Raw genomic sequence first — 22,675 nt, forward strand, 5'->3', positions numbered from 1 at the left:
ATCTGTATTCAATAATATATTTGGTTTGTTCAGTTCTTGTTGTTGTTATCCATTTTTAATACACCTTTTTTACACCAGCAAACAAGGACCAGTGGTAATTAGCCGACAATCAGCGGTGATTAAATGTGGACCAGGATAATTAAATGTCTGCTTCAGAAGGGTGCTGTTTGTCCTACAGCCACCATAGTCACCGTCAGCTCCCATTAATCTGTGAAACAGCAGCATTCATCAAGGGTTCCTGCAGGAGCACACATGTGTGCAGGGAGCCATCCACCCCGGCACATTCAGGATGTTCATAGCTCCACTCTGGTGCTGTTCGGCTTCCATTAGCCGTCACACACCAAAGCCCCCAACATGTGCTACATATCTTGTGTGTGTTATATGTCCTGTATGTGTTACATGCCAGTGTGTTACATACCTGTGTGTGTTACATGCCAGTGTGTGTTACATACCTGTGTGTGTTACATGCCAGTGTGTGTTACATATCAGTGTGTTACATACCTGTGTGTGTTACATGCCAGTGTGTGTTACACGTCTATGTGCATTACATATCCTGTGTGTGTTACATATCCTGAGTGTTACATGCCAGTGTGTGTTACACGCCTATGTGCATTACATATCCTGTGTGTGTTACATGTCCTGTGTGTGTTACACGCCTATGTGCATTACATATCCTATGTGTGTTACATGCCTGTGTGTGTTACACGCTAGTTTCATGCCAGTGTGTGTTACACGCCTGTGTCTGTTACATGCCCTGAGTCTGTAACATGCCTGTGTCTGTTACATGCCTGTGTGTTACATGTCCTGCGTGTGTTACATGTCCTGTGTGCTACATGTCCTGTGTGTGTACACGCCTACGTCCAAGTCAACACTGCTGCGTTTGCGCGATAGCAAAGCCATCAGCCACTTGAAACCTAACAGCCTTAGCTGGAGTCATTAACGCTGCTCTAACTCATGGCAGTTACGGTATTGGACACACGCTGCCAGTCACACCGGAGGCGTCTCGTGATTGGTGCATTAACGTACAGAAGGAGGGGTGCATGGCCAATCGCTTGTGTTTTTTCCACATGACCCGCCAACCCTTAGCCTTGTTTGCAGAGCTGCGTCACCTGTGGACAATGAGGGCCAATTGATTTTCCCTACCTTAATTGAATCTTATCTGGGTGAATTGGCATGTCTTGGCCGGCAGCCGTGGTTGTGGAGCCCAGGGGGTTGTTACTGAGCCGGGATGTACGACAGATTTACCCGCAGCCGCTCACCATGTCGATTTATCTTTCGGGTTTCATTTAGCACAGTTGACTCGCCGCGCATTCGACACAAGTGCACGCCTTCAATCCCAGAGATCATTGCTCCAGGGTGGAGCAGAGAGCATCTGTGGACAGGCCGGGGTTTGTTTTATATGCAAAAAAAAAAAAGGTTGAGGGAATGAATCCATGATTTGAAATTCCTTAGCTCTCCATTCCCTTTCATACTTCCTTGCAATGTCAGTACTGTAAATGGACTAAAATATGCATGTGCCTGAGAGAGGCTATGAAAGAGGGAGCAGAAAATCCAGGGAGCGAGGAAGCAAGAGAGAGAGGAAGCTTCCGCCATCCTAACTGTGCTGAAAGTAGGTTAACCAGAGGGATAAATTGGCAGAATGAGTAATGAATGAACAGGCAGTGGGGAGATGCTGATTCCTCTAACCTTGACTCCCGAACAGTCTGAAACAGCTTACAACCCTCACCAGTCCCCTCCCCTCCCCCCCCCCGCCCCACGTCCTCGCTCCGATCGAACCCCTCCAGTTGCCGTGGAGAGCTCCAGGTCCAGGTAGACATGAAGAACATCCACAACCAGCAGGAAACCACCTGGTAACATCTTGGGCCTGCGGTGACAAGAGGGGGCTATGTGTTGGGGTGGGGGTAGAGGGGGTACACTAGAGATCCAGGGCTGGCCAAGCACTGAAGTCCAGGCCAAGCTGTGGAGGCCGGCTCTGGGCCAAACACAGGCCACAGGCCCAGAAATGGCAGCATAGGACGAAGAAGACCGGGGGCATGGTATGGCTGGGCCCGGATTAGAAACACTTCAGCGGCAGGGAAGGGCAGCCGTGGCTGCGCATGAGGACGTGGGAAAGGAGCAAGAGAGCGAGTTTCTGTCTTTATAATCCTATGGAACTGCCTGCGTGCGAGGTCACATGACCCCTGGGGAAAAAAAGAGAGTTTGAATTGCTCGTACTCACACTCTGCCTCCACCACAGTCAGCTCCCATTGGGCAATAATTAAATCACATATTACTCTGATTTAAATGTATTCAAGCAGTTATTAAGGTCCTATCACCTCCATTTCCATCACCAATTCTCTCCCGTGACAAGTGGGATCCTTTCAGAAGGCAGACGTTTACGTCTGTCGTCTTCAGCTAACTGTTAAAGGGTGTCCTTTTAAGGGATGCTCTGCCATGAATGAAGGGGAGACTTAACATCTTCCATTCTCTGGATTTAGACATTCAGAGAGAGCACGTCATAATGAATTCTGAGTAAACAGCAGTCCTTTGCAGAGCAGATTAAGAGACATGTTCAAATGAACCGAGGACAGCTTGACGTTCGTACCTATTAATTAGAGCAAGATTTAGCCAAATTATTATTGCTGCAAATGTAATAATTAGATGTTGCGCTGGGTAAGTCTTTGACATCCCGTGTCTTTAAGCTCGATCAGGCTGTGAATGTCTGCAAATGGCCTCCAGTTGACTTTGCTCCCCCCCCCCCTGCCCCCACTCTTCCTTGCCATTTTCTCGCGGTGATGACGGTTAGTGAGTGGTCACCGTAATTTAGATAGGCTGATAGCCTCAGACTCACGAGGAAATGCTGCCCAGTTATTTTCAGAAGAACAATCCATGTGCCGATTATGCATTCATTATATTGTGAAACACATTATTATTATGTTCTTGTTGTTGTTGTCAGTAATGCCGCAGTAATCCGGACTAGGTACTCTTGTCAGGAGCAGGACAGAAGTGCTGTTCTGGGAACTTCGCAGGCAAACTTCTGTTCCATTTTCTTAATGGCTGTACTATCAGCTATCCTATGAGTATATAGTCATTATTGTTATTTTAAAATCTTTTTCCCAATGCACAAACTAACTTGAGCCATAAAGATATCCCTTTCATCTATTTTCCTAGAACAGTTAAAAGTTCTTGGTTTTGCTTATGGCTGCTGGAACAAATTTCCTTCTGAGAGTCAAACGAACGGTATCATACATCAGACGTCCGGGTTTTACAGTATGTGACGCCTGCAGAACAAACAGTTCGTTGGGGGTAACTGCATGACCGACCCCTGCCGAATGGTGTCAACCGAACACAGAGATTACACGCTTTTAGGCGCAAAATAATACAGGAAGCTCTCATAAACAAAATGCGTATAACAATCACAGCTATTGTTATTCACCTCTTTAAACACAGATTATTACTGCGCCGATGACTGCGTAGCAGCTCCGTAGAGATAACTTAATAAACAGCGGGGAGTTACGTACGTCTATCTCGCCGCACAGTCAAAATTACATGGAAGCCTCTCTCAGCTCATGAACTCTCCTGCCATCTATTGGTCACAAGTATAAGAATTATTTTCTAATAATCATTTTCACTTAAATATCAAACTTGCATCCGTCAACATAATATTGAACGTTCTGAAAACTCTAAATTGCGTCATTTTTATTTTGGACTAAAGTTTCGGAATAAGCTTTAATATGAACCCCGAAATGATATTTTTCATAACATGGGCTATTCCAGTATAAGAAAAGTAAATGCACCTTGTTGCAAGCGTTTAGTCGGATACTGACGTTATAATCTGCCGATGTTACATAACGGAGTGAATTACGATGTTTCAGTGCCTTTCATCAACCAGACTGAAACTTGAAAGGAAGCCGGAAAGTCAGCAGTGAGCTGTTCAAATAAAGAAAATTTGAAAAGGAATTTGAAGAATAGCGATGATGGAGGCAGCCTGATGGTTTGGGTCAGCAGCGCCTCTCAGGTTACGATTCACGCTCCCGTTCTGTTTGGTAGGACATTACCTCCTATACCCACACCAAATTGCCAATAGCATGTTATTCTGTGTGAATGTATGTCTGTGTGTGCGCCATGCAATGGACCAGCATTCTGTTTAAGGTGCCTCCTACCTTGTACCCTGTGACTCCTGGGATGGATTGATGGATGGATGGATAGATGGATGGATGGATGGTTGTAAGGGCTTTCTCCAAATACACAAGTTTCTTTCTGCAGTTCAAAGACATGTGGTTCGGCTAACTGATATCTCTAGATTGCCTGTAGTGTGTGAGTGTATGTGCTCTGCATTGGACGGGTATGCGGTGGATTGTGTATCAGAGCCCCGTGCTCAGAGCTGCCTGAGACAGGCTCCAGGCCTCCCTGTCACCCTGTCCACAATAAGCAGTTGGAAGACGCAGCAGATGGATGGATGGTAAAATGGGCTTGACAGTCAAACCTCAGACTGCCTAATTATATTACAACTAATGTCTAAGTGTCAGAACCTAACAAGAAAATACGTTTATATCCGTAATAATGATTCTACAGGCAGATGACTGCTCATTAAGGGAGACAAGGAATGCGATTTTTTTATATAAGCGCATAACTATTTTTTGATATATCAAGTATTTCTGAGCTGAAATGCAACAAAAGTGTAACTATGGAAACGAAGTCCAAACATTAGGAGATGCAGTCAATGCTCGCCCAAAGGCGCTTGAGGGGAGGAAGCGAGGGGAACATCAATCACATCACCGAGGCTGGAGTTCTGTCTTCATGTGATCCCTGCTTCTCTATTCCACTCGCAATGGTAGTGATGTACTGAGCTGTCAGAATGCTGCGTGCATCTATCTGTGGGTCTGTGTGCGCGAGTCTCTTTTAGTAGATGGAATAAACAATGTTGTTTTGTTCTGCTTGCATCAATTGGCTGATCAGCCACAGTGCATGTCTGAGCTAATTCCCCCATGATAATTTATGAGGCAGTGAGAGAAGCAGCTAGTTTCCATGGTGATAATAAAAATTGGTTTATTATTTATTTTCCCAACAATTGTGTTGATATATTATCAGGTAAGACGCTGGATTTAGAGGTTTCAGATGGTTGCAAAGCAAGTGTATGAAATACAGATGAAAGTTTTCTTTTGTTTCATTTTTGTTACATAATTCTATGTACCCCATTAAGGTAAATAAGGCCAAAAATAAAATGAGCTTCTAATTTTAATTATCAGGATAAAAAGATTGAGAACTTGAGATGAGAAAGAGCGCTAAATTGCCTCGTTGCTGCATGAAATCTGCAGTACAACAGTAGATGCCGCACTTTCTGTTTTTTTTTTTAATTCTTCACAGTCTTTGTTTCTGAATAATGCTCATTTTACCTCAGAAAAAAAAAATCAAGGAAAAATAGCAGGTAAGAAGGCCAGGTAGTTATTTTTAGATATAACAAGAATTAATCAACTTTAAATAGAGGATATTTTCTGTGTGCGTAAGAAATTAGAGTGGATGGAAGTCTTTCATCCAAAGCTGTGTTTCAAACACGTTTAACGGATATTCTCCCTGCAATTATTGATGTCTTTAATCATTTAAGTGCAAGTGTCATTATTCGAAGTAGTATTACAATATGTCATGACAAAATGTACAGTGTATGTAGGCCTGAATTGTGAAGGTATGTAGCAGTATTTTTAAAATTTTCTTTTCAAATACGCTGTTCCGCTAAAGCAGTGATTCTGAAAGTTTTTTGTCTGCAGACATCTTTGGAAAGTCGCCCTTTTAAATCCTCCGTCCCACGACACATTTTGGGGTCCCGCAGTTTGAGCTCCATTTCGCGAGACTTCACGCAAAACGTTTTATCTTTGTGATGTGCTGCCCTCTTGTGGCTAAGATCAGTAGCACACCTAAGTTACTCTTGCCTGGCAGTGCCGCCCTCTTTTCTGCGACTGTCTGCCTGTCCAGACGGACTTGAATGGTAACATTCTTTCTCGGCCCTGAAACTGTATGCTTGCCTTTACAGAAATTAAATACTGGGCCTTTGGAAGAATCGCTGGGTGAATGTATTGACACACTTTTTAATCACGTGAAATTTATTTTTTTTAATTACATTGTGCAGTACAAATTTTGTTCCTGGATAGTATGTGTTATTTAACTGCTTGTTGTAAAACCATAGAAAATGGCTGTTGCTCACTACAAACTTTGCTTTTAGGATAATGAAATTTAGAAATTAACCTATTGTCTGTGTAAAAAAGGCACATTTTCATTTACATATATGTCTGAATAAAATAACATATTAATCAGGATTCACGTGTATAAAGTTATACAAATCGTTTCTGGTAAAGATTAGATCAGCGACGCAGAAATAACTTTAACGGCCATAATCATAACCCTTTAATAATGTAGCTGGTTAAAAATTGTTAAACTGACAAGTTTGGATAATTTAATGAACGTCTCGGTAACACCCACAACAAGTAAGGAGCGCGACATTTCCCGTGGAAGCTGAGCTGTATCCGCATGTTAAAAGCGCGTAATCCGCCCGCGGCCGGCGCCTCGCAATTCTCGCGATATTTCATTTAATGGCCGGCTGGAGTCTGCCCTGTGTTTCGCGCATTTGCAGCTTCATGCTCCGTATATAAAGGAGGGCCTCGGCGCAAGAAGGACGGCTGAGCGACGCAGCCTTGGGATTAACGATAAGCTTGCGATCAATTCGCGATTTTATTTGCTTTTTTTTTATTTTTGTTTTTTTATTAACGTAACAAGAGCGTGATGTCGGATTCTTTTGAGGTTTTAAGCTCCTGTTAGCCGTTTCCCGTGTGCTTTGGCGTCCGCTTGCTTTTCTTTTGGGTTTTTAATACTCCGCTAGTAATGGCGAGCTCGGCTAACTCTAACCCAGTGGTAAGGACCGGCCTTCCGTGCGGCCCGACCTCCGGCGCCGAGTGAATCATCTCTGCCTGTTCGCTGTGTGCCGATCGCGCTGCTGCTTCGCGGTGGAGGGTCTGCTGAATGTGCCGCGTTTTCAGCCCGACGGGCCGCGTTTGTGTAGCGGGGTGTCAGCTGGCCGCAAGCGGCCATTTCTTCCAACTTTTCTCTTTTTTTTCCCTCCCTCTTTCGAGACGGATTTTGACTCGTTTTCGGATACGCCATCGCTGCTCTGGCTTTATGCTGCGATCGGGAGGGGGGATATCGAGTGTCGCTCGTTCTTGTGGACGAGCCGACCTCTTAGTCGGGTGGCTTTTTATACTGAATGTGATTTAATGCTAATGGCTCGTTGGTCGTCGGATAGGCTTGTGTCCTTCCCGTCCTCCCCATCTCACGCTAGTTAGCGGTCCAAACTGCACACTCATATCTGTTTTTTTTTTCCCCCACCCCCCCCTTAGTAAATCGCTGTTTTTATTGCAGAAGTGGGGCTAAGCGCATTCAACATTAAATGTCACGGCGTCTGGTTTAGCGAGGCGGTCTTATATGTCCCCAGTCGGAAAGCACCATCTCACGCAGTACTGCCCAGCGCATTTGTGGACGTCGCCCACCACGGCAGATCTGATTTTTTTTAATTTTTTTTTTTTTTTTTTTACAAAAAAAATATATATGTATAACCAAGCTGCTCGTTTAGCAGTTTCGGGTTTCGCTGCTAAATTATTTTCCACCCCCCTTCATAAAATTATTCGATGTGCATTTGGTCACAAGCCCCTCTTTGTGTTCGACCCTCCTAACAAAAAAAAAAACAAAATCAAAATCCAGTAAACGCACACCACACTTTGCCGGACATAATAAATGGCGGCTGCGGGTTAGAGGCGTGGGCACGGCGGTGCCCGACCGCCGCGGCTTTCCTTCCCTTCGCCCGCCCGGCAGCTCTGACCCTCCGCCGCTCCTGCTCTTGGCTTATATAGAGCCATAGCGGCTCTCTAATATAGACCGCCCGGGATGGGAAGGTGCTATTCAACGCTACGTCACCGGCTCTCCATATAAACCGGCGGATTGTCCTTTAAATAGAGAGCCGTCAGGCTGAGGAAGGGAGGTCCGCTCCTAGCGGCTGGCGCGCACATCCCCGGCGGTCTGCTTTTTAAATTCGTAAAAAATGAATATTATAACGTTGGCGAAAGGACGTCGATGTCCATTATTATGCCTCCAAGTGCGTTTTATTCGCGGATCAGGATCTAGCCGTCCGTGTTGGGATGCTTCCCTCGTGCCTGCGGATGGTCGTGGTGGTTTGTGGGGGGGGTCGATGCTCCGACCCCCGCGATACCTTTAGGAGCCGACGAATCCCGGCGTTTAATTACCGCTGAGTCGCCGTCCTATGCGTGCTTTTGCTTATTTAGAATGACATTAGTATGGAATTTCAGTACTGCCATGTATATTAGAAAAGACTGCCCGCGTTTTTAAATAACGCTGCCTATTAAATAACATTGTTAGGACTCTCATTGAATGGTTTAGATCAAATGAAACAAAAATCAAATTGGACATCCTTAAAACTCTTCAGTGTGTCTGGGTGCCAGCTGCAGCTGTGTTGATCTGCTTGGTATTTGACAAATTTGAGGTCACATCCCTGCTCCCCCCCCCCCCCCCCCCCCCTCCCCCCGGGTTGTGAAAATGCATTTAGTGGCTTGTCCTGCTGTCAGAATTCAGAACGGTTTCACAAACACAGGAATTTCCCCAATTTTCCCGTTGTGTCTCTAGTAAGCAGTACTTATTTTTTGTTTCCTTAAAATAACTTATTTTTACTACACTAAATCAGTTGCTGGGTAATAAAAGCCAGTGTGGGGGGGGCAGCCTCTTAAGGTTTTTTCTTTCCTCCATGACCTTCCTCACATTAGACATGCTATTTCTGTGGCTAGACTTGTCTGTATATGTAGATAGAATTAATATTTATAACCTTGGGTGGCAATGGGTTATGAATGGGCTGTGTGAGTGTACGTCAGTGTGACTTCTCTGGGGGGATGGAGAACCTCGCTCCCTATCCCATGCAGGCTTTACTTGGATGTGTCGATTAAACTCTTTTAGGCAATTTGGTATAACCTGAGTGTGTACTGAATTGTCCTGTTTGTCAGTCAGTGATTACCTTTATTTGCCCGTAATTATCAAGTTAGAAGTACAATAGTAGTTGCCCAAATTTTTTTGAGCACCTCATATTAGTTGTGAAGCATTTTGGGTAGGTTGCCCATCATGTTTGGTCCCGTATACAGGGCACCATATGTCCTCTGAAGGGCTGGTTGTTCCCTCTGTCGTGTGAATGCCCATGTGATGATGATGGTTCCTTACTTGTCTGCATCCGAAGAATGAGGGACAATGGTGGGGGGAATGGAAAGAGCAGTATGGCACCATGGTGGCTTATGGTTGTCATGGTGCTGCTCTGGGGTTTCCTTAGAAACCGAAGCTGCGTTTGTCATGCCTTAAGGTTCCTTTGTACTGCTGTAGGTTCATGTGACTTTTCCTCCCCTCCAGCCTAAACTCTATCGGAGTGTCATCGAGGATGTGATTAATGACGTGCGGGAGCTCTTTCTGGATGAGGGTGTGGATGAACAGATCCTACAGGATTTGAAAACGGTATAACTTTTGTTTTCAACTTTTATTTCTGAAGTGTTTTAAAATAGCTAAGAGTTCTGGTGGGTGAAGTTGGCTGGTAATATTCCAAAGTTATTGCAAGGTGATGTATACTTGAAATGGGTTTAGCTATGTTGGGCCAGATGGTCAGTTTGCCCTCTGGTCCTTTGCGACTTGTCTGATAACCCCTCCTTCTCCAGGCCCGTTTTCTATCAAAGGAAGAGTGAGGGAGAGGTTTATTTTTGTGGTTTAGAGTATATTTGGCTGGCCTGCTGTGACTCTTGCTCAATGACACCCCCCCACCCCGGCAGCTGTGGGAGAGTAAGCTGATGCAGTCGAAGGCGGTGGAGGGTTTCCACTCAGAAGAGCAGACCCTACATGTGCAGCCGCATCAGCATGTCCCCCAGGCCCAGGTACAGGCACAGCCCCAGCAGGTCATCCTGCCTCCCACCCAGCAAGGTAAGCCCTGACCCCCCCCCCCCTGTGGTCTCCCTGAACAGGTGGTGCTCTGGTGGTGATAGCTGTAGGGCTTGGAGGTCTTCTGGTTGCATCTGTTAGTCTGTGGCTCCCTTGGCACAGTGTGGGGCTCTGCAGTTACGACTCTGTGCCTGTGATTGGGTCACCGGTTCAAGTGCCATGGTGGAAAGAGCGACGTCATCACAGGACCCTTGATCAAGGCCCTTAGCCCTGATTTCTCCAGGGATGCTGGAAACTGGCTGATCCTTCACTCTGACCCCGAAACTTGCTTTCACCTGTTTCTGTCTCGGAAAGCATGATGGGCTATGTGAGAGCTGCCCAGTTTCCTCATGGGAGTAAAGTATTTCTATTCTGTTCTGACGCAAGTTAGTGGGGCATCCATGGCACATGATCCAAAGTCAGGATGATGTGGGACACCCTCTCAGCTGACAGAAGATGGCTGCCGCAAAATGCCAGTGTTTAGGTTTTCCGAGAATAACATGAAGATGTTCCAATGGTCTGGACCAAGTTCTGACCTCAGCTTGGGGAAATGTCTGGGTTGAGAGGCCAGGATGACATTGTGATGCTCTAATTCCTCGTTTCCACCAATGCGGTGCTGGTCTTTTTTTCCAATCCGGAACTGGTTCCGCGTGTTTCCACCGCAAAAAAACACTGGCCCTAGGCCAGAAAAAACGGTTCCAGAATAGCACCACAGACAAGCTGGTCTCAAAATTTGGAACCGTTACATTAGCAAAAGTGGGTCAAGCTGTCGCGTCCAAACCTTTTGCATACCCGGAAAATTGAATCCATAACTGATAGTCTTTTTTTCCCTCTCTCACCAGTGCTGACAGTGAAACAGCTTGCCAGCTTATTTGCGAAATAACGTTACATTGATCAATTATTGTAAACAGTATAAAAACAATCTATTGGCCAGATTTAATAGTAGTTTATAAACATGTCACCGATTTGAATAAATAAAATGTGGCGCTCGAATGCTGAGATCATAAAGACGGCAAAGTTTGGTTTTTAGCAAACTCTTATTGTGTGATCCTTAAAAGGACAGCAGTCAAACTCAGAGCGAGAATAAACTCACTTACAGACGAGGGAACCTTTACGGAGACAAAAGCGGATACAGGCAAGAGAGACAGGGTGCAATGAATACTCTTAAAAAATTGAGACTTTAAAGGCAAATTTTTTTCAGTTCGGCAGCTTATAAAACCTTAATCAGAAACTAAGTAGTTAAAGAAACTTAGAAAAACTTAAAATCAGAATAAATCCGAAAACGGAATGGATGTGAACCTTTACTCTCATTTCCGTCTACTTTAACACATCAGTTTTTTTTTTTTTGTTTTTTTTTGAGAAACTGGTGGAAGCGTTGGCAGGTTCTCGGCACCGAGCGAAAACCAGCCCAGCACCGGTACCAGCCCTGCTTCTGTGTTAGTTTCAACGAGGCATAGTTGTGGTGTGTAGGGTTCACCCTGGAATCACTGCTTTTAAGATGTGGTCTTGATTAGTGAGGTTTAATCTTGCCACCTGTGGCTTCCGCTGGTGTGTCATTTCCTGCGTGTAGACTGACTGAGGTGTGTGTGTTTTGTCTTCGGCCTGCAGCCCCACAACAGCAGGTCATCATGCAGGATCCCAAGCTCCTCCAGCACATGACCGTCACAGGAATGGTGAGTCACCCGGCCGGCACTGAGAGAACTTCTATCTGATTGAGATGCATGTTGTGCAGCCTCTGCCCGTACATCTGCTGCACAGCTGTGTGGCTGTGCGATGCTGTGTCGGGGGGGGGGGGGGTGAGCTTCAGACTGGATTAGACAGCAGCTGAAGTCTCATCCCTCGATATGCTTTTGCTAAGGCGTCCTCTGTTCTGTGTTGGTTGTTTGTCCACGCAGAGTGCGGCAGCAACTGCAGCCACGCTTGCCCTGCCCACGGGAGTCGGACCTTACCAGCAGCTGATAACCAATCAAGGTAACCCTGGCGACTCTGTGCCCATGGGGTGGGTCCAGACACCATCAAAGGACTAGCGGAGGGTTCACTTTCGGTATCTAATTCCTGTGCCTCACCCTTGTTGTTATATTGGATGGTGTTTCAGCCCAGGGTTGAGAGTGCTAATGACCCTCTTATGATAGTTTGTGTAGGTTGCTGGATTTGTGGTTTGGTTTCCAGGTCAGATCCTGCAGGTAGTGAGAGGCCCCAACGGTGCCCAGTACATCCTTCAGCCGCAGCAGCAGGTGGTGCTGCAGCCGATGCAGCCGGGAGGAGTGCAGGCGCCAGTCATACAGCAGGTAGGTGTTCTAGGGACGGTCTTCTTGGGGGTGTGGCCTGCTCATTTGGTGGGCGACGTGCCTTTGACCCAGGATTTGCGCTCTCGTTAGGTTCTGACCCCTCTGCAAAGTGGGATCCCCCAGCAGACTGGTGTCATCATCCAGCCTCAACAGATTGTCCTGGCTGGCAACAAAGTCCAACAGAACACCCAGGTGAGCCTTCAGGATGTTCTAACGCTTACGATTGGCCCCTCCCTCAGTCATGTGACCCGAGGGCCGGGTTGGTTACTGTGACTGCAGCGTAGAAGGGTATCTGAGCGTTGGGTGCTGGGCTGCCCTTCTCCTAGGTCACCCTGGACTTTTAGGGGCGGTCCTCAAAGGTATCGTTAATGTGTAGCTTAGCCATTGGATGATCGTCCAGGTGTCTCTGACTGCCACCTTTAAACTTTTTTAAGAGTGTGAGATATATCGTCTGTGTGCCTGAATGGTTTATATTAAGGCTTAATCAGGAGAACGTCTTCAGAAAAATTGGTGTGTGCTGTTCACTGATGAACAGTCGGTCTGAACTAAGGGCTGATGGCCCTCATGCCTGGAGGCTCCATTTCAGCTGGTGGTTGTAAATGCCTTTTTAAATGGCTCTCATCAGACGCGTGTAACAGCAGCTCAGGTGACTTGCAGTCCCCGTAATCCCAATTAAGGCTTATTGACGATCCCCTTCTGGGACTCTGGTCTGATTCGTTTTAACAGTGTGGCATGTTTATTAAGCTCAGTCACTTAGTATGGTCTGTGTAACACCTTGGCTAGCAGAGTGGCTGGCTGGGCAGGCCTGTTCCCTTCAAAAATCCAGCCCTGCTCTGTGTGAAGTTTGTCCTCCTCATGCTTTACGGCTTTTGTTCTGTAATCCAGAGACATGCCTTTAATCTAAATGCTTGGAGTGTGACAATGCAGTTTGCCCATAGTTCAGTATGTATCGCGGTGTTGGCACCATGGCAGTGGTAAGGTTTCTGGCATCCTTATAGTTTAAAACAAGCGTGTATCTCCCTAACCCTAACTCTTTATTTCCAAATTACCATACATTTAGCTTAGTCGCAACATACTTAATGTGTCACTGTACAAGGTATATTATAAAACTCTTCGTTGCACCCTGATTGTTCAGTATGCACACATGACCCGCGATATTACAATATATCATTTTCCTATATGTAATGGCGTGAGTATAAGACGGTGTGTTTTCCCCAAGAAAATGCATCAAAAAAATTGGGGTCTTATTTTCAAGGGCTAGAATTTAAATACAGCAGCAGGTGGTGTAGCAAAAGGTGTGATGGTATACTGTGCGTAAACGGTATTGTTACACCCCTACTAGATTGGTATTTCTGAAACATCTGTTCTTAGTGTGCCAGACTGACTTCCCTTCCACTGTATGGTGCCCTCTAATTTGTGATCTGCATGGTGGTTAATATAAGTTTTGCTTTAATGGGAACAGCAGGTTCTTCCGTTCGTCAGTCTGAACTGTAGCTTCTGTGTGTGACAGGTCATGCAGGCGGCTGCGATGACTGCGCAGGCGGGCCAGGGAGCCGTGCAGATCCAGCCACAAGTCCAACCGCAGCAGCAGGCAGCACCGCCCCAGGCTCAGACACAGCAACCCCAGCAGCAGCAAGCCCCCGCACAGCAGCCCCCTCCCATGATGCTCCAGGTGGACGGGGCCGGGGATACATCCTCGGAGGAGGATGAGGAAGAGGAAGACGAGTACGACGAAGATGAAGATGAGGACAAGGACAAGGATGGTGGAGAGGATGGACAGGTGGAAGAGGTCAGGCATTTTTCCACGCCGTTTCCTTCAGGCAGGAGGTCAGGTGATGGGCAGCAGATAGAGAAGTCCTGAACAGGAGCGTGGTGAGCACAGTGCTCCTTAACAGCTCCTCACCTGCCTTTCTGTCTTTGTGACTCAGATGCGTAGCTGAGTAGGTTGGTAATCTGTGCCCGTTTCCATAATGTTGTTGGTTTAAATCCCATGGCCAACGGTAATCATATCACTGTTGGTCTCGTAATCCCAAATACTCCCGGGACTCTGGCTCACCCATTCTGACCCCAAGCTTTCCTCGTTAGTGTCGCTTTGAACAAACATCTGCTTAATTAATGTACATTTAAATGGTTAGCCGCCATCCAGAAGGCACAGGTCTCTGAAAACAGCATCAGAAAGAGATGTGCATTAGTCAAAGGCCCAGGTAACGATTCAGACTGGTCATTAGTCTAAAGCATGCAAGTAAACTTGTGCTTTGAAATGTCTGAGTTGAAAGAATGTCATAGTGATACAGTAATAATGGCCTCGCACATTGTGTAAATAGCTGGGGGTATAACCTGTTGACCACAAGCCAGTTTGATTTACGATTACGAGGGATTTCATTTGATTACGAGGGAATGAATTGACCCATTGGATCTTTAATTTCTGTTACGATTTCATTCCATTCATTGATTTTATTTTATTTTGATAATCAAGGTTCAAACCTTTTAACTTAATTTGAAAATTTTCCCAAATATTACCAGGGGAATTTAATTACATGCTTTTAATTCAAATTAAATACAAAAAAGAATATCACAACATTAAAAATCAGTGTTATTAAACAGGAAGAATGTGCCAGTGTAAAATTGTCAAAAGCCAGCTACTAAATTGTACAGTGTGAAAATCAAAACATTAAAGGAAGCACTGCCGTTATGGGGGAGGTGAAACATGCTGGCGGAGAATAGCGGTAAGAGATCGATCATTTCAGGTTCAGGTTGATTTTGTTATTCTTAACATGTCGATACATGAGGAGAAATTTTAATAATGAATTAACCCTTGGAACCGGACAACCACAAAATGCGTTGCTTTTTCACACCTGTTAATCTGAGGCTCGTAACTTTGGATAGGTATAACACACAGATATGAATCTCGACATTGGTATTGAGAAGTTACTGGATCCAGTCGTCTAAGTTACATCATTCTGTGCTGGAGAATTCCAGAGTAATGCTGTGCGCAACGAGGCATATATTTTTAAACCTTTTCCACCAAAACGCACCCCAAAAATCCATAAAACATTGATGACATTCACATTAGACAGAAAACAAATCGCATGTTCGCTTTTGCAATGATCCATATACTACATCCTCTGGGGGAAAAATATTTATTATAAGTATATAAATAAAGGGATAGAAAGACACTCAAATTGGCTGGAGTTCTTCCACAAATGCCAACGAAACGCAGCGGTCTATTCGTTAGGAGAACAGTTACTTTTATTTTTGTAATATTTATTCACAAAAGTCAAAACGGCAGAACAGAACGCTCCCCACCTATCGTGTAATTCCTCCTACATGTAAACACAATGGCGTGCCACAGCGCTGGTTTGTTGTTTGAGGCTAAAATGCCGACAAAGTTTCATTCCCTAATTTCACTTTACCAATCAAAGCATATTTAGGTGGAAAAACAATAGCGATAAACATTCAGCATTGCCCTCAAACCAATTCAGTGGATCATAAACTAATCAATGGTTTTCTATTTCACTTTCTGACTTCATAAATTAATAATGTGTGTGTGTGTGTGTGTGTGTGTTGCTGTCTGTCATAACTTCAAGAAGTTACCAAATGGATGGAAAATCAGATTCCTTTTGGTGAATATTGAAATCATTTTAAATCGATACTCAATACTAATATTTTTTTGAACTTGTGAACTAGTGGATTTCCTTTCAATTGAGAGAAGGCCACACTGGGTTTGTAACGCAACACAAAGCATCAGCATCATTGCAAAACAATCATTTCCTATATATTTTTTTGATAATCGTTGAAGCCGAAATCATAATTGAAATTAAAATTCAATTTAATTGCCCATTTCTACTAGCTAGCTACCGCTTGATAATTGTTCTTTTCGCAAGCTGCGGTAGCATTTTTGCACTACAAAACAGATGTTTCCCCAAAGCTCAGATATTAACGTAGCGCAGAGATCATCCAGTAGCACTGCCTTTATGGACATTAACAAGCCTTCCCCTACCATCCTACTTTTCTGAAATTTGCACACTGGTACAGACGCTTTGTTCACCTGTAGCCCATGAACGCTAGAGTGCCCCCCCCCCCCGCCCCCCCAGTGTAGGAGGATCTCTCTCGAGTCTGACTTTTAGATCGATGCATTGATTCATCACCTTAATCGATTCACAATTCTCCTTTACCCTCCCCCAACCTGTAGCTAAACTGCACTGTCGGTGTGTGTGTCTCTCACATTTAGCTATTTATTAACTAACCTGAATCTCTTGACCTCGCAGGAGCCCTTGAACAGCGGCGACGATGTGAGTGATGAAGAGGGCCAGGAGCTGTTTGATACTGAAAATGTGGTCGTGTGTCAGTACGACAAGGTAAGGGTGGGTGATGCTGTGGGGGTGGCACCTGGCGTGGTGATGGAATACATAGTTACTCCTGACTGATTGCTATATTATGCAATCAGAGGTCAGTGTCACACACCGCATGCCTGCCTCTTGGTGAGGTTACGCAGTGGAGGCTGTTGATTTCCTTGGAAAGTGAAGATACCATGCATGTGCGTGCATGAAGGACCTCTGTAAGAAATGGGTCGTTCTTGTGGTCACATGATCTCTGCCGGCCCCCGTATCTCTGCTGACTCGATCTGTGTGTTTTCTCCAGATTCACAGGAGTAAGAACAAATGGAAGTTCCACCTAAAAGATGGCATCATGAACCTGAACGGAAGAGATTACGTCTTCTCCAAAGCCATCGGAGATGCCGAGTGGTAGAGCAAAGGGACTCGCGCGCCTCCCGTGGGCTTGGGACGGCGCGCACATCAGGCCCTTTACGGACTCCGTGCGTTTCGGTGTGGCATGCGGACACGTCGCGGCACCGAGCCGCCAGGCCCCGCAAGTACGAGTGGCAACACTATACCGCTAAAGCAAACACCCCGCCCTCCCCATTCACACATTGCTGAAAAATACGCTGGTTTCTCTGTTCATCATGCAAAAGACTGGTGACTGTAGGATTTTTTTATTTTATTATTTTTTTTAAACAAATTCTTTTTACTTCTGTGGTTTATCCTAGGGCTAGTGGACCAGCTAAACTCAAATCTGACACCCCTTTTGGTTAAACACTCAAGACCACCCTTTCTCCTCCATGCCGGAGCCAGCAGCCCTAGTGATTAAGGTCTGGAATTTGATTGGTCGGCACCAGCAGTGGGGAGCGTTTTGCAGGACGCGATTAGTGACACTTGTCTGTTCAGCTTTTTTTTTTTTTTTTTTTTTTACTTTTCCAGCCATGTGTTGCAGTGGATATTCAAGCCCTTCGTCAAACTTGTAGATACCATTGAGCAGATTGCCTCGTAGGTGTAGAATAGTACAGATCTGGTCACCACAGAGGGTTATGTGTGATTGGAGTGGTTATCAGCTGTGATTTGACTGAACCTTTAATGGTCTGTTTGGGGGGGGTCATTTTCCCCAGTTGAATTTTTTTTTTTTTTTTTTTTATTTGCTGCACCATTTCTCTCCTTCCCCATGGTGTCCGAAGGTCCTGACTGGTTGCCCCCCCCCCCCCCCACCAATAGTCAACACCGCCTCTTAGCCGACAGGTTTTACCATCAGATTATCATTCTCTTCCTCCATAGTGTACTACAGTAACTTTTTAATAATCATGTCCGCATTCATTATTTATTCCTGACAGGTTGGGGCCGTTTACTGGGGAAGGTGAGACCATGCCAAACTGTGCTCTTATTACAATACAAGTGTTCCTTTTTCAAAGGGGTATCTTTCGTTGGTTTGATTTGTGTTTGTTCAACCTTTTAATCGGATCTTCTGTGTTGTACTTGAATTCTAATCATGAGTTTTATCTTGTTAGGACTTTCATCCTGAGACTTTTTTTCCCCTTGCATTTTGTTTTAACAGTGCAGTATTGTGTAATTTTAGAACAATGAAAGGGCATGTGATTTTTTTTCTTTGTGTTTTTTTTTTTTTAACTTCACACACTGCTTGTTAGGTCTGTGCTGTCACGGCTTTGAGAAATATATTCTGCCTGATGAGCTGATATGCACAATATTTTATAGTACACGACGAGGGGCTGGGATTCGATTTAAATTTGGACCACTGAATTGCGAGGGCCAATGTGGTCCCTGGCAGTTGGCAGAGTTTTTAAAGACGGGGGGTTTCTCCAGTTTTTCATTTTACCTGTTATTTCAACGGCAGAGGCGTTTTATCGTAGCTTGTTGTGTTTGTCTGTCCAAGCGTACCTTCTCATAGTTTGTGCCTTGCAGTTTATTTCTGCGTTCAGGTATTCAGAGGAAGTTTAATTGGGAGCCCTGGGGGGATGTTTTGAAAGGAAGTCATTTGAACGTTCTGTGTCAGCTTAACCTTACCACAATAAACCTGTTTTCTACTGTGTTTTTTCCGCAGATTCATTCATTCATTCATTTACTGCAAAAATCGAGGTTCATGTTTTGCGCCTAACCTGTTCTGTGATCTAGAATAATGAACCATTTATTCTGAATTTGGTGTATTGAAACGGGGGTCATGCTTCACTCTTTCAAAGGGTCACAAACATGAGCTGAACATCTTGAGGTGCTCCATTTACAATGTCTAATATTTGCCTTCAGAAATGTTTGGAGCTGTCTTCCCATTTTCTCAATGTCGAACTGTGAGTCCACTGTAGGTCTGCTGTACATGTAAACTTAATTAATGAAATTACTTGAATCTTGTGCCTGAGACTAATGAAAGGAGCTAAAGCTCAATTCCGCTGCCATCCTAGTATACACAGTAGTCTTCAGCAGGTTGGCAAAAAACCTGAACTAATGGCACGACTGTCCCAAACCCAGGAGAAAATTAAGTCTGACAACCACCTTGACTCAAGTAGGCTTGATCATCAACAAGGGAAAGACTAAGATCCTGAAAGGTAACACTACCACAGTTGACCTGATCAAGTTGGAAGGTGAGGCTCTGGGAGAGGTGGATGCCTTCATTTACCTGGGCAGTGTCGTTAACAAGTTAGGTGGAACCAACTGATGTCAAAGCACAAATGGGCAAAGGAAGGTCAGCATTCCTGCAGCTGAAGAACATCTGGAACTCCTATGGAACTGACTCTACAGGCAATTCAACTCCCAACGTCCAGTTGGTTCTTTTATGGAGACATGGAGGACAACAGTGAAAATACAGACCTTCCTTAACACCTGTCTGCAAAAGATCATCTGGAACTACTGCGGAAGACTACCTCCTGAGACTATGCTGGAGATGGATCAGCCACACACTCCACAAGCCAGCCTCAAACATCACCATGCAAGTGCTCACCTGGAATCACTCAAATACCAGGCGCCGAGGCCTGGGAAAAGACAGCAGAAGAATGGGATACAATGAGTCAGCTGGATCGGAAAGCCCAGGACCGAAATCCCTTGGTGACGGCCTTTGCCCCGCGAGGGTTAATAAGTGACACAAAGCAAAACACTCCAATGCCAAAATGAGCAAGGACTCGTATTATTCTTTTAGGTGACCCCCTACAGGACCTTAGATGGGATGAACAACTACGTAGATGTTTCTCTATGAAACTTCATTAGTTCATGTAGACTTGATTGTCTTTCTGCATTTTGTATTGGCAATAGAGAGAACACTCAGTGGTTTAATTTAAGGTTAATTAGACCCATGTTTGTTGAACTGGTCCTCCAGGACCTCCTTGTTTTTGCTGGGAGGGAGCAAAAACGTGGGTAGTTTTGGTGATCCTTAAAGGCCGCTGTGAGAGACACTGAGAGAAATTATACTGAGCCAAGGTTAAGCTGCTATGTAATTATGACCTGAACCTAGGCTATGGATTATGGAAAAGGACATGTGCCTAATGCAAGGGAATTGACAGGAGAAACCAAGATAACAGCAATTACCAGCCCCACCCAAAAAAAAATGTAGGTTTTCAAGTAAAGGCTTCATTGGACTTTGTACTGTCAATTACAGTATGTTAGATACACTATATTACCAGAAATATTGGGGTACCTCCACATCACAGAATTCAGGTGTCCCAACCACTTCCATAGCCTCAGGTGTATAAAATTAAGCACCTAGGCATGCAGACTGCTTCTACAAACATTTGCGAAAGAGGTACTCGGTGAATTAAAGCATGGTATTGTGACAGGATGCCACCTGTGCAATACCACTGAAATTTGCTCGCTACTAAATATTCCACAGGTAACTATTAGTGGTATTATAACAAAATGGAAGCAATTGGGAACAACAGCAACTCAACCACGAAGTAGTAGGCCATGTGCCAGGAGAACGGTATTTGCCTGACTGCGTTGTGCCAAATGTAAAGTTTGGTGGAGGGGGGGTTATGGTGTGCGGTTGTTTTTCAGGGGTTGGGCTTGGGCCCTTAGTTCCAGTGAAAGGAACTCTTAATGCTGTAGCATTTAAAGCCATTTTGGACAATTTCATGCTCCCAACTTTGTGGGAACAGTTTGGGGATGGCCCCTGCCTCTTCCAACAAAGCAAGGTCCATAAGGACATGGATGAGTGAGTCTGGTGTGGAGGATCTTGCCTGGCCTGCACAGAGCCCTGACCTCAACCTGACAGAACCCCTTTGGGATGAATTAGAGCGGAGACTGTGAGCCAGGCCTTCTTGTCCAACATCAGTGCCTGACCTCACAAATGCTCTCCTGGAAGAATGGTCAAAAAATTCCCATAAACACACTCCTTCCCAGAAGAGTTGAAGCTGTTATAGCTGCAAAGGGTGGGCCAACTCCATGTTAAAGCCTATGTATTAAGAATGGCATGTCATTAAAGTTCATGTGTGTGTAAAGGCAGGTGTCCTAATACTTTTGGCAATATAGCGTATATACTATTGTGATTTTTTTTTACACAGAAATAGGAGGTCCCATTTTGTGGCTTAGCACCACCATCAGCTGTTGACGATTTTGGTCCATTTGGTATGTTGTTAAAACAGGCGTAATGTGTTGATGGTAACAGTGAAATATTTCCTCTCATGGGGCTTTTCCTTTCCATCCATCCTTATAGTTACATTGTTGCTATTTTCAGTAGTGAATGCTGTTGCTTTACATTGTTGTCACTAGAATCACAATGAGCTATTAAGCTGCAAGAGTAGTGTGAGGTTTCCTCTGTTTGACATATCTTGTTCCATTGTTCCATTTACATTTGCTAAGGTTCATTACTTTTGAATTCTGTTTACCTCAACTTTAATAGAAATTTAACTGCCTTTTAATCATTTACAAAACTGTTTTCTTTAAAAAAGAATTTAGTCCTAATTTAATGATTACACAATTTGCACAAGTATTTTCTTTAGGTTCCCCAAAAGACTTAAAGCATACAAAGTTTTGGGAATGCATGCAATGCCAATAGATTTTTTATGAAAAGCATAATTGGACCACAAACATCCACGGCAGGACTAAGATATATAATTGTTCCCAAGCAATAGAATGAAAGTGTATTCACTTTTCAGAAAAGCATTAATAGTCAATGAATAATCCCTTCTTGGACTTCCTGCTAGTGTAGTTTTGCCGACTCAAAATCTTTTAATATATTAATGTTTGCTTCTTAAAGGAAATCAGCGGTTATTTCTAGTTTATCATGGGATCACAGTTAAATGCACCTCTAGGTCAGTTTTAAACGCTTTCACCATTTTGGTTCGAGTGGATGATTTTGCATGTCCCTGCATGCAAAAGAATCAGGCAGTTTTTTTTTTGTTTTAGTTCCACAGTTAAAATGTCGAGTTTCGGACAATGTCTCAACAGAACGACATTGCTTAAAATTGGCGTTTTTATTTAATGGGTTTTTGGAGGCTTTCTCCCTATTCCCACGTCCCCAATATCACTTATGCCTGGTATGTCTGCTGTAATGTCGCTTTAAAATATAACCGCCAGCCCCTTCATGACACCATCCCTCAGGAAATGACATCATGTATAGTGGTGGGAACAAAAATATCTGTAAATATAAAATCGAGTTTTATGGATTTTGTGGTGTTTTATAACTTTTCTCGGTTTGTCTCACTCTACCACATTCCACCTCTTTAGCTAAAATTAAAATAAATAGCTTTATCAGCACTTTCTCCTGGTTTTCACACGTCGCTGAAGTTTGTCTCCATGCTTTATCACTGGTGGCTGGATTAACTCTTAGGCTACGTTCACGCTGCAGGACAAATGTGGCTCAAATCCGATCTTTTGCTCATATGTGACTCAGATTGAATTTTTCCATAACAATATGAACTGCACAAGTCAGATGGAATCAGATTTTTTCAATTCCGGTTTGGTGCACCTCAGTATGTGGTGATAAATCAGATACAGGTCTGATTTTTTGCAATGCGACTTCAGTCTGAACAGCGAAATTGGAATTCATGCAACTTTTACGTGACTCTCAATCGACGTTCGTCACAATGTCTCCATATGTCTCCGTCAGAGTGCCAAACATGGAGGAGAGCGCAGAAGCGG

The 22,675-nt window shown here is 44.4% G+C and overlaps 1 protein-coding gene across 2 annotated transcripts; it reads left to right on the plus strand.

Annotated features, from left to right (window-relative positions):
- The first annotated feature begins 6,570 nt into the window (after positions 1–6,570).
- Positions 6,571–18,644, plus strand: gtf2a1 (general transcription factor IIA, 1). 2 transcript variants are annotated; one of them, XR_007383889.1, is made up of 11 exons: positions 6,571–6,882; positions 9,427–9,528; positions 9,837–9,984; positions 11,590–11,654; positions 11,877–11,952; positions 12,151–12,269; positions 12,360–12,461; positions 13,780–14,058; positions 16,538–16,627; positions 16,911–17,142; positions 17,317–18,644. XR_007383889.1 is itself a non-coding variant. In XM_048986029.1 (10 exons), the coding sequence occupies exons 1-10, from the start codon at positions 6,853–6,855 to the stop codon at positions 17,016–17,018; spliced, it is 1,119 nt and encodes a 372-aa protein (XP_048841986.1). In that variant the 5' UTR covers positions 6,571–6,852; the 3' UTR covers positions 17,019–18,644. The 2 variants fall into 2 exon arrangements, 1 of the variants encoding a protein (XP_048841986.1); XM_048986029.1 differs by having other exon boundaries at positions 16,911–18,644.
- Positions 18,645–22,675: the final 4,031 nt, after the last annotated feature.

Source organism: Brienomyrus brachyistius, chromosome 19 (assembly GCF_023856365.1).
Source record: "Brienomyrus brachyistius isolate T26 chromosome 19, BBRACH_0.4, whole genome shotgun sequence".
In the NCBI taxonomy this organism is placed as follows: domain Eukaryota; kingdom Metazoa; phylum Chordata; class Actinopteri; order Osteoglossiformes; family Mormyridae; genus Brienomyrus; species Brienomyrus brachyistius.

What these genes read in the sequence shown, in the direction of transcription:
- gtf2a1 (XM_048986029.1), top strand. Translation starts at nt 6,853, where the DNA reads ATGGCGAGCTCGGCTAACTCTAACCCAGTG. An exon ending in CGGCTAACTCTAACCCAGTG is followed by an intron (nt 6,883 to 9,426) that starts GTAAGGACCGGC and finishes CCTCCCCTCCAG; the next exon opens with CCTAAACTCTATCGGAGTGT. An exon ending in CCTGCCTCCCACCCAGCAAG is followed by an intron (nt 9,985 to 11,589) that starts GTAAGCCCTGAC and finishes TTCGGCCTGCAG; the next exon opens with CCCCACAACAGCAGGTCATC.